Genomic DNA, 12,099 nt, shown 5'->3' on the forward strand with positions numbered 1-12,099 from the left:
GAAAAAAAAGATGCATTTTAGTGTGTTTTTCCCTTCCCCCCCCCCCCCCCAGGTGAACTCTATTGGTGAAAGATGTCAAGCTGAAAGTCTTAGACAAAGAATTTCTCTCTTATCTACCAAATATATATTCAATGTAAAATTCTCAGTTTCTCCCCTAAAGCGTCTTCTGTTCCTGAATGCAGAGGTGGTTGCTGCAATATCAGAATTGATGGTTATGCTGTGGCTCTTCAGCTTTGGAATTGGCTGGTGACCACAAAGGCGAGCACAGAGTCAGTGGGAGGAGAGCGGAGAAGGGTTGGCGATGGGGGGATGTGCTTTGCAGAGATGTGGGGGAGCAGTTCAGGTGGAAACTCTGAGGAACTGGATACCTGGCTGCTCTCTGAAAGTTTCTGCTGTAACTGCTGCTCAAATGCCTTTTCTTTTTTAGTTCTCTAGGAAAATGGAGCAGTTGTCAATGAGACAATCGTTTTCTTAGAAAAAAAACAAAGCAAGCTTGCTTTAAGTGTTCATTGAGGCAGAGACGTATGTAACATATAAAAGATTCCTGTAACTCAAGGGGTATTGTTTTTGTAGTCATTGAGTGAGGAGAAGTCCAGACCCCTAAAGTTGTCTTCATTCCCCGAGTCCCGCAGTTGTGCAGTCTAGCCTGTGGCAACTGTCTTGAGACTCCTCTATTGGCCAGTGTTCTAGGTTATATCACAGACCATTAAGAACAAGATTTTAAAAATGGTAATAAAAATAGAGAACTATTTAATACAATTATAAACCATTTATTTACTGTCAGGCACTTCCATTGTGAATGCAAATTTTTTTCTTCCTCACAGCTTACTGCTTGTCAACTTTGCAGCTGCATGTGAAAATGAAAAGGCCCAAATGACGATGAACACGGTAAACTCCCTTCCCCGCGCCAAGGTTCTGTTTCTCTGTTTTGGGGAATTTGAATGCTTGCTTCCTTCTTTGTTTTTCCTGAATTGCTTTTAGAAGAATTCATCATTCAGAAGAAAAAAAGACATTATCTAACTTTGTGTCAAACTTGAACCAAGTGAAAGAAGTAAAACAGCAAGTGATACAAATTTCTTGATATCAAAGTAGTAGTATGCAGAAGGCTACTAGAGTCCTTCGTTTGTGAAGTTACCAAAAGTAGCCAAGTAACCTGTGGTCATTTTGTCTTTCACTTGGGTCTGTTAATTTAGAATATCTAAATAGTGTCAGACCAAGTTGACTCTTAGGTATGACACTTACTTTCAAGGATGACATCCTCAGATTAGATGGTGCTGGTGATAATGTAGCTGCATCTTGAAACCAGTGTGCAAATACTGTAGCAGCCCTATTTCAGCATCTTGCTAATGATTAGTCAGAATAAATGCAGGCAAGAATTAGAAAAAGTTCTAGCCAGGTTTAAGAAAAAAAAATGCAAAGAAGTGTAGTTGACCCTAGCCATAAGCCTGAATGAGAAGAAGCGTTGGAGGCTGTATGGAAAATTTTCCTTCCAAGAGAGGCACTGCTTTTCATAGGTTCATTCTTGCTTTTTATCAGGCTGTTGGTTGGGGAGCATTTCTGTCCTTGTTATACTTTGATAGCTGCTGACCCTGTCTTAGTTGAAGTGTCCTTATTGGTGCGCCAGGGTATTCAACTAATTTTGAACTTCCTTTCTCTTTTCTTTTTGTGCAGTAGGGAACTGTAGCTTATACCTTTACCCTTGCAGGTGCTGGGAAGCAGCCCTGGATGTGAAGCGCTAGTGAGTCCTTGGATACTGAAATCAAAACAAACAAGGGTTTCCAAGGTGGTCATGACCCTCGTTCTCAGTCATCTGAGAGTTTGTTTAGTAGTGCTGTCGTTCATGGCAAGTAAATATGAGAAAATGCAGCTGGCCATTTGTAAAGGCTTTACTTCAGGTAGCTAGTTATTCCAGGATAGTAACTGGAATCCTCTTTTTATTGCCTTACATTTACTAAATATTTTCTTTTCCTGAGTGTCTATTAGAATTGACTGAGGCCTTGTTAGTTCTGCATGAAGGCCTGGTTAGCACTGAGCATCTCAGAAGAGGTGCTGTACATCTGCAAACTTCTCAGATACTCTGAGAGAGCTGGCTGTGCTTGGTCTTTTCCAGCATCAGGCTTCGAGGTCACAGGTGGTGCTGCCGGAGCTATGAAACGTGTGCCTGGGAGTGTGACCACACTGCTTCTCTCATGGATTTATACAATATTGACTAATTTAATTCTTAAGTTAGTCTACAGGAAGCCAAATCTTGAATTTCAGTGTTTGTCTCTGCAGGAGAGAGCAAAGCGAAGAGCCAAAAGCAATAGTGCCCGCAAAAACAAAGCAAATAAAACAGGCTTGGACTTTCATAGTAATCATGCTCCAATTGACAAAGAGTCCTATATAAGATGGTAGATAATGCCCAATTGTTTGGAAAAACTAGTTACACTTCATTGTACAAATATTTTTGTGCAAAAATAGAATTCTTTGTGTGAATGAGACAAGAAGAAATTATTATGTTTTTCTAGGAATGGCTTCTAGCAACGCAGTTCCTTGGTCTGTCAAAGATGTAGAGTCTTCTGACATTTGTAATGAATAGAACAAAAGCTGCAAAGTTTTGGGCTGCTGGTGGGAATGGAATGGGAGTCTCACGGAAGTAGATCAGGAGATTTGATTTGGGCTCATTTTGAACAAGAAAAGAATGCAAGTTTCCTGGTGATTGCAGCCATATCATATGCTGTCAGTGTAATGCATTCCGTGTAATAGATAAGGTGGTAATTAGTGCTGGCCATCAGGAGCTCCAGCTGTGCAGTTTAGAAGCTGTGTGTGGGCTCTAGTCTGGCTTACTACTTCTAAAATAAATACATGTATCAGCCAGGAAGTCAAATTTATACTAAATGCGTTAATTGCTTGGCTAAGGGCAAGCAATATAAGGGCATATAGACCCTTTTCCTAGAGCACGCTGTATGTTCTGTGCAGCTACAGTTGCTGTACTTAGTGGCAGACAGTCTGTATCTGAGTATTTGTTTCCTTGCTCTTTTCTCTGTACCTCAGTGAACATTTAACCCAATATATCCTATTCCACACGCAGAGCATTCTGACAAAACACCCTGCAGGATTTTTCATGCCGTCTAGGTGAAATGCGCTTTTCCATTAATGGTGGCTTGCTGTAGTGAGTATCTTGGGAAAAAAGGATGCTGCTTCAGGACATGGCTACTGTGCTTTTATGTTCTGTTTTCATTGTGAGATAATCACAGGCTCTTCTGTTTTAATGTATGCCTCTGAGAGGACTTTTGTTCCAACTGCAGCTCTTCAGCTTGAAGCAGTGATTGGAGCAGGAGACCATTAGGCAGGGCTGGTGGATCCTGCTGCTGACTGGCACGGCGGCCTGGTGCACATACTGGGATTGTTTTGATCAATGCTCTCCTGTTGTTGGCATGACCGATGGGCAAGGAGATAAGTTTTTCCCTTTTATCTCCACAGCACTTCACAGAGTTCCTGGATGAGTTTTCACCAGATGTCCTAGGCCAGCTCTTGAATGATCCTTTCTTATCTGAGAAGAATGAAATAATGGAAGTGGAATTGTCTCCAGCTTCCCCAGCGCCTCTCATCCAGGCAGAGCACAGCTACTCCTTGTGTGGGGACTCTCGGCCCCAATCTCCCCTGACCCACATCTCGACCGATGACAACTTCAATGAAGGTAGTAGCGATGTGCGCAAAAGCGATGTTGATTTACTGAGTTCTTTTTTGTTTGTCATGATGATGGAGCAATGAAGTGTTACTCGTATGATGATGATATAATAAGGATGCATGTGAGTATCTGTGCTAATCGAAATACCTACAATGAAATTGCAGAAAGGATTTGTTTATTCACGGTGTCTGCAGACTTAAAATAAAGAAATGTGTTAATTGACGGGGAAATTGCACTCAGCAAAAGTTACTAATTTTGCACTGTTAACATTTTGAATTAAAAGTAAAATGTTTGTCAAAAAGCAATGGCAGAAGGGCAAGAAATGTGCTTGTTTCAAAGTACTCGAATCTGTGGTTGTTAGGATAAGTGGATACTCATAAATCAGATTAGTCAAATGAGGACCACCATGAAGTTTGCATACTGGAACACATGACGTACAAGGAAAGGGTGAGAATGTGGGGTTTGTTCAGCCTGCAGAAGAAAAGGCAGATTGGAAATCATATTGCTGTCTATAGCTATCTGATGAGAGGGTGCAGAGAATAGAGCTGGACTCCTCTGGGAGGTGCACAGTGGTAGCATAAGAGGCAAAGCATACAGTAAGCTGCAACGAGGGAAATTCCGATTGGATGTTAGGGAAAACTTTTTCACTATGAGAGCCGTCAAACATTTCAGCGGGTGTCCAGAGAGGCTGTGAAGTCTCCCTTCTTGGAAGTACTCGAAACTCACCTGGACAAGACCCTGAACAACCTGATCTGCATTGATCTTGCTCTGAGCAAGAGGCTGGGCACTCTGATCTCCAGAGGTCCCTTCCAACTTGCATCATTTTAGGTTTATATTTAAAAAAAAAAAAAAAATTAACTACAGTTATTTTTCAGTAGTAAGTATCTGGACCTTTTGGGTATCCCCAAATGAAAGGCAGATAGTTTTATTTCTGTTTGTAAATACACAAGTAGGAAAATAACTTCAGATGCCTCGGTTTTAAAACTTGACTTGTTGAAGTCTTGGGTTTTTTTCCTCTTAAGAAAAGAAAAAAAGAAAGCAAACAATTAAAAAAAATGCTCATCGAGAAGCAATTGTAATTTTGTAAAGACATCGTATCTGCAACCTCATAGATTCTGTGGTTGTGGGAAAATAGTGATGCATAGAAAACGATGAACAACAACAGCATTTTTAGCGGTTATGTTTGTAACTGCTGAACTAAAGATCTGAGGGGGAAAGAGGGAGATAGGAGAATGGTGGGTGGAAGGGATCCAACCCGCTTGTTCTGGTGTGAAGATGCCTACTGGCAGGAAGGGGAGTTCAAGTAAAAAACTAACGGTTGGTTTAAGAGCAAAACCATGAATAACTGATGACCATTAGAAACAGTCTCATGACAGACTTTCACTCCTAATTATCAGTTTATTTGTTCAAGATTAGCTGTAGAGTGAAAAGCAGTAGCGTAGTAAGCTGCATCACAATAGAGAGAGAGAGAGATGAGTGCTTATGTGTAAGCCTGAACAAGCTAAGCTGTTTGTGAAGATCCATCAGCACATGAATTTCCAACAGTTGGTCCAAGACTCTCTCTTAAAACAAGATGGGGCCTGTTAGAGATTTCAGAAGTTTGTGTCTGTTTCACTGAGCACAGCTAATAAAACCTGTGAGAAGGCTTTTCAAGGTGAGACGGGGTTTTTGGAGATGATCTGGAAATACCATCTACGTAAAGCCTTCCCTTTTTCATTTATGTTTCCAAGCTGCTTTATGTGAATATCTTTAAATTAATGCATGCAGGAGACAGAAGCAGTACTGTGGCAGGAGGACAAGCAGAAGAAACTTCAGATAGAAAGCTTCCTTGCCTCTTCTCCTCATGGAAGTTAATTGAGATAACTTTCAAACTAGTGTAAAAGTGAGCTAGCCTTGTCTGGAGAAAAATCTTGAAGAAATCCATATCGCTGAGACCACTCTGTGATCAATAGAGCTCTAGTCAAACGATGTTTTTAAAAGCCAAGAAGCAGTTACAAATGGGTGTACAAATAGGAAATTAATGGAAGCATTTAATCTTTAGTTCATTCTACAGAATATTTCATAAGTGAGGAGGAGGAGTTGTTCTTGGTTTTTAGCATTCTTGTTTAATCTTACCACTGGAATTGTTCTCGTGACCTTTAAATACCTATTTCGCCTTCAAAACAGCGAAGCTCAGAGAGGGAAATACTTGAGGAAAGTGTGGCATTGCAGTTAACGTGGCTGCCTGATACATATCCAAAGGCATCATCCTGGTGACTTTTCAGTTCTTGAGTCCGTAAGAGAAGCAGAGGGGAGTTTTGAGGGTGGCGGCACTTCAGGGTTTGGCACTGAAAATTAAAAGTGTCTCTGTTGTCAAATAGGGGAGATAGATGGTGCTGTTGACAATGCCAGTGAACTCCAGTCCACGGTGGAGTTCAAGAGCAGGTACTGAGAGCGCCGGTGTCCTGAGGGCGGGTGGCATAGGGTCTGGAGAGTGAGGTTCGTGTGCCTCCCTGCTGCCTGGGGAGCTGGGGATGCATTTGTGGAGTGAAGAGTTGGGAGGGACTGAGAGATGAGGTTGGCTGAGGGGCTGATACGAGGAACGTGCAAAAACATTCACGTCCTCCAAACACTGTCCCACTGAGCAGATTGCTGAATTCCTCCTGCCGTTGTGTTTTCATGATTTTCCATAGTGAGGCGTTGTGCTCCCACTGCCATGAGATGCGGCCCTGCAGCAAGGGGGATCAGAACAGGCTAGCGGGAAGGCTCACGTGGCGGGGCTTGCATGCGTGCATGAGCGCTTGCTGTGAACGTACACACCTCAGGTCAGCAGCAGGGAGGAAGGGAAAATGACACAGAACGGTGCCAAACTGGGTTTGGATGCTGTTTTAGAGCTTAGCTTTTAGAAGGCACCTGTTACGGTCCTTATGGGAGCCCTCATGCAAGCAGTAGTTCTGGTGATGTGACCTAGAGCTACTAGCTCCTTCTAGCAAAGGTGCAATGTATATTTAGATGTAAACTAGCTTTCTATGTCATTTTTATCCAGTTGCTTTTAACTCAGCATGTTTTAATTATGCAACACTAATCTGCCGCTCAGCATCCAGTTACCGTTTCTGCATTGAGAGTGGGCAGGTGACTGCCAAATCCTGTGCTGGAGGCCCCCGGCCTCCTGGTGAGTCACGGCGCGGGTGAATCATTAAACATAACATTGTTGTTGAAGGGGAGGACACCTGCATAAAAGGCATGCTGGGGGCTGGCGCGCTGGAGAGGATAAGCAGCGGTGGGGGAAAGGGGGCTGTTCCACACAACTCTGATTTCCTAAAGGGTAACGTTGCCTGTCTTCTTTAAAAATAGTCTTTAAAATTGCAGTTTATTTCCATAGCAACAAGTCATAATTCAGTGTCATTAGAGACCGTGTGGTTGTAGGCGGGGGGGACGACGATGAGGGCCTTGTGCAAATCCCACAAAAAAGTCAAGTTGTAGGCTGGGTAACGCGTGCTGAACATCTGCAGTAGCGGCCCTTTGGGGTGAGTGGGTTGTCCTAGTGGCAAGTGTGCCGGCCTGGAGCTTCTGTCCTTTTCTGGTCAGAGTAGGGTCCCTGCCAGACAGGGTGCCCCCATAACCAGGGACTCGGCAGAATAGCTCCAGCCTTGGATCTTGTGCCTGCAGCACTAGATTAAATGTGCTTGGGCCAAACTGACCTCACGTCACACTGCTCAGTTACCTACCTTCTCTGTTCCCTTTTAAATCGATGCGTGCCTGTTCTAGGAAGAAGTTAGTCACGTTTCAGAAATATGTCTGTTAGTTAAATAGCACGCAACTTCTGTAATGTTTTTCATTTCTATATTTCCAAGTTATTTGCAGGATTAGGATCCCAGAGGCCCAGATTACAATGCAGTTAAGCAGAAGGTCATTCTTGCTTGCTGAATGATTTCAAAACAGATTTAAGCCACTGAGTATCAATTTCCATCTTTTTTTTTTTTCTTCAGCCAGAACTCTGAGAACCTTACTGAAAATGTTATTTAATGTTTCTTTTCAGTCATTATGGTTGAGTGAATAATTTCTCTGACTCTGTAAGTGCGTTCTTACTGACTCTTACAGGGGACCAATTAACTTCTGGTATGAGCCATTCCCAGCTGGCCCAGTAACACAGCCATTACGTTTTTCTTTCTACAGCCATGAAGGTGACCTATTGATATAATTAAACATCTTACGTAAAGTGTTGAAAAGTGCTAGGAGTGCAAAGTCTGGCCAACACATAAGCCTAGGTTTTACTCTTTGAAGTAGCCCTGTTGACCTCTAGTTGAGTGCATGTTTAAGTGTTCATAAGATCAAGATCCTAACACTGGTTTTTCCTACTAATTCATTCTTCTGACTCAACTCTATTGAGGATTTTCCTAGCTTTATGCAGAAGACGTTTTCTGTATATTCACAGGTTAATGCTAAGTATGTGTTCTTTGAAGGTGTCAGTCCCTAAATCTCTAGCTTATGAAAGCAGTGACTAGTATAGCTATTTTAAAGCAGATGTGGGTAAGACATCTGGTATCTAGTTCTTTTTTTCTGGGAATCTATTCTTATATTCAGTTTTGCATAAAATTGTAAGACTAAGGCAACTTTAGAGGGTTATTTATACCTCTGACCTGCTTGCTTACAGTTTGCTGACCATATGCTTTTGCTTGCCTGAATTGGCAAATAAGAGATCTAGCCTGGGAAGGGATACAGGCTGTAATGTGAAAAAGGAGGCTGAGTCCTAGGTACTGATGAGCTGCACCAGTTGCACGGTGGTTTCTCTCACAGCAAGTTTCCACTTTCTAGTCATGAGCCTTGGGTTTTAGAAGACAGCTGTAGAGTAGCTATGAATAAGTGTTGTGGGTAATTGTGAAGTGGAAGATGCTTCTGATACGGAGATTAAAAAAGTTGGGGGGAGAAGCAAAGAGTAGGAATGCTGGATAAAGGGGAAGTCTTCCTGCAGATCAGTCTTTCGGGGCACAGATTCCCTTCTGAGAAATAAAGGATTAGGGAAAAAACCTTTATTTTCTACTACAGTTGGTGTGTTTTTCTTCAGTCTTTTTGTCTCTGCCACCTTTTGGAAAGGGAGGGCTGTGAGTCAGACAGCCAGGAGCAAGGTGAGACATGGGTTTCACTAGAGACTCTCTGATTAGCCTCCTGCCTGACTTGGGATGTGAATGTAGGGTCCTCCATGCCCTCTCACCCTTTGCCTTGTCTACGGTGGGCACAAACTCTCTAGGACAGTGACTGCCCCTTGTTTGGGATGTGTGAGATCCATAGGTGAGAACTGAGTGCAGGCAATACAAAGGGGCTGGTGTGCAACAGGATCCTAGAGGCAGAGGCTGCAGCATCTGTGTGGAGCTTTTCGTCCTCTGGGACCACCTAAACTGACATTTTTTTCTTTTACTTTGTGAGTTGCAGGGGTGAGACAGTGGGCAGCTGACTAGTCATTTCTATGATTTCTTGCCTCAAATTGAGGCCAGGTGGCTGGATGCACTCATTTCCCAGTCCCCTGAGGGCTGTATGTTGAAGACGAGTCTTGGTCCCCACCTGCCTTCCTCTTCATGCTTTGGTGCTCAGGAATGCTTTGAAGTTACTTTTGGATTTGAAGCAGCTTGCCTTGGCTAGAGGCTTGACACAGTGATTGCTGCAGAAATGGTATGTTTCTATTTTATGCTTAACTGTGCCAAAGCTGGGGCTGGCCCCAGATTATAACTTGTATTGTTTTGGGTTTTTTTTCTCCCCCAGTTCCTGAGGTTATGTTATCCTGTAACATGCTTTTTAGAACCTAAGTTTCCTTTTAAGCTTCAGCTCCATCTCTCTACATGGTTTGAAAAAAGAAAAATCACTGTATATGGCTACCACTTCCCCTGTGCAAATAGCACTTCAACAACAAATCCAGCCTTCATCCCAGACGGTGCACTGTGCAGGGAAATGCTTGCTTATGTATGGAGTCTGCACGCAGTAATGTGTCATGTAGTGTCTTTCAGCGTAGAGAGACTTACAGATTCAAGGCTTAAGGTGGTCTCCAGACATCCTAAATACGTGTGTGTGTGTGTGTGTGTGTGTGTATGTATATATACACACATATATATGCATTGTCCTCCTCCTATCCATTTTTCTTTAAATATTGAGTGAATGAAATGTAAATAATGAAAATGGGACATCCTCTGCACTGGTTTTGTCCAGTCTCATTATTCAGAGCAAAATCTCACTTTTTTCCTTTTTTTCCTTTTTTTCCTTTTTTTCCTTTTTTTCCTTTTTTCCTTTTTTTCCTTTTTTTCCTTTTTTTCCTTTTTTTCCTTTTTTTCCTTTTTTTCCTTTTTTTCCTTTTTTTCCTTTTTTTCCTTTTTTTCCTTTTTTTCCTTTTTTTCCTTTTTTTCCTTTTTTTCCTTTTTTTCCTTTTTTTCCTTTTTTTCCTTTTTTTCCTTTTTTTCCTTTTTTTCCTTTTTTTCCTTTTTTCCTTTTTTTCCTTTTTTTCCTTTTTTTCCTTTTTTCCTTTTTTTCCTTTTTTTCCTTTTTTCCTTTTTTCCTTTTTTTCCTTTTTTCCTTTTTTCCTTTTTTCCTTTTTTCCTTTTTTCCTTTTTTCCTTTTTTTTCCTTCCCCCCTTCTTCCTTCCCCCCTTCTTCCTTCCCCCCTTCTTCCTTCCCCCCTTCTTCCTTCCCCCCTTCTTCCTTCCCCCCTTCTTTCCCCTTTTTCTTTTTTTTTTTCCTTTTCCACCCCTTTTTTCCTTTTTTTTTTTTTTGAGAAATTCACCTATGTTTTCAAAAGATGCTATCAGAATCATACTGATTATTTTTGCAAGTACATGCCAATGTAACTTTTTTCCTGAGTGGGCTTTTGTTTATTTATTTATTTAAGAAATGAGGAGGAAGCCACTTGGTGGTGATAGCCTGTCTTTGAGTGATTTTATGTGGAAGGCTAGCAATCAGTCTTCGTTAGCTTCAGAATTTGCAGTTATGTTAGTTTATAGATTCTAAAGGATGAAAAGACTTTTGACCTTTTATATGTCACTGTCAACAATCTCAGGAGATCAATGTGAATCAAGCCTTATAACTTCTACCTGGGCAGCAGTGTCTCTGAAAAAGTGTCTGTTTTGATTTAGAGGTGGGCGTGTTGGTGATTATTTATCCTTACTGTTAATAATGGACACCTTTATTTGCAGTCAGACCTTCTTTAGCTCCCGGTTCCAAATATGAGATCTCTTTAATGGCTTTTTTCCCGCTGCAGTGAGGAGCCATCTGCTCTCAGAAACTCTTTCCCCAGGTATTTGTAGGTTATGATTAAGTTCCCTCTTGATTTCTGCTCGGATACAGCTTAAATGAACTGCAGTTCTTTGGTGTTTCCTTGTATGGCATCCCTTCTAGACACCAAGGTATTCTTGCATTTCCTTTCTAACCCCTCTCAAAACCTTGTGGGGAGTCAACACAGGAGCTGATTTCCCAGGAATAGTTCCCCTAATGATGAATATTGGAGGAATACTCCTCCCACTTCCGTTCTGCTGTTTCGGGAGCCAGTGATCTCATTCACTTTTAGCTGTAATGTTGCACTGAGAGTTCGTGTGCACTTAGTTATCTGCCGTGAGCATCAAGTCCTTTCAATGTGCGTCAAAGCCTGATTGCAGCTGTAATACGGCTAGGTCTTCGCAGCACCCACGTGGGGCGCGGGAAGAAAAATTCAGGCGGGTGAGAGAGAGCCTTTTTATTTGAGCATAATGCTTCTGTGGATAATTTTCACATGTCTTTAAAAAAAATCATAACCTTTTACAGGGCTTTTTATAGTCTCAAGCGTTAAGGCTGTAAATCGAATTTAACACCTCGGTGCCTCTTGCCCCTATATCAAATGCTCTTTCTTTTTTCTTTATAAACTGACCTCCCTGTCGGTACGAACTGTACTTAGCTTGGAAAAGAGAGTGGGAAGCCTACATATGAGTTGCAGTGATTGGAAGGCCCGAATTTCTCCTCTTTTATGGTGGTTTTTGGTTCTCTGAATAGTTTCTTGTCAGACATCAGCTAATCTATAGAGGCAATGAAAGGTCCTTTTTGAAACGTCAGTTCTGTGACTGAAGCATGAGGGCTTGCTTCTATTTCAGCATGCGACTCTTGCGTATGTAAAAGATGATGCTATAAAAATCACTTTCTTTTTTCTCCCTTCCCCACCGCCCCAAGAAAAATAATTAAAAACATCGAGGAGTTTTATCCTAGCTGACAGCTGCACTTGGGTAAAGTCTCAGGCTGAAGAATGGCTAAACGGGAGCCTGGGAGCCTGTGACGTTTCCGAGCGGGGTTCATGTGAGAAGATGAAGTGAAAAATACTGTCAAACTCTCCACAGAAAGAGGGCATGGAGTCTACCTCAGTTAGGTGTGGGGGGAACAATGTTTCCCTGTTCCTATCTCGCTACCTTTGATGATAACGATAAAAATAGTTTTAGGTGGATTCCG

The 12,099-nt window shown here is 42.0% G+C and overlaps 1 protein-coding gene across 10 annotated transcripts in view; it reads left to right on the forward strand.

Moving 5' to 3' along the window:
• Positions 1-12,099, forward strand: part of CREB3L2 (cAMP responsive element binding protein 3 like 2) — an 83,182-nt gene that overhangs the window by 40,837 nt on the left and 30,246 nt on the right. For 3 of the 10 annotated variants that reach the window (XM_068945720.1, XM_068945701.1, XM_068945709.1), the window contains exons 2-3: positions 825-912; positions 3,463-3,679. In XM_068945720.1, the coding sequence (XP_068801821.1) occupies positions 874-912; positions 3,463-3,679 (256 nt within the window). In that variant the 5' untranslated portion in view covers positions 825-873. Of the gene's footprint in view, positions 1-824; positions 913-3,462; positions 3,680-6,865; positions 6,975-12,099 lie in introns of those variants that run through there. The other 7 variants (XM_068945668.1, XM_068945679.1, XM_009679919.2 and 4 more) reach the window with 4 other exon arrangements.

This window comes from Struthio camelus, chromosome 1, assembly GCF_040807025.1.
Source record: "Struthio camelus isolate bStrCam1 chromosome 1, bStrCam1.hap1, whole genome shotgun sequence".
NCBI lineage: Eukaryota > Metazoa > Chordata > Aves > Struthioniformes > Struthionidae > Struthio > Struthio camelus.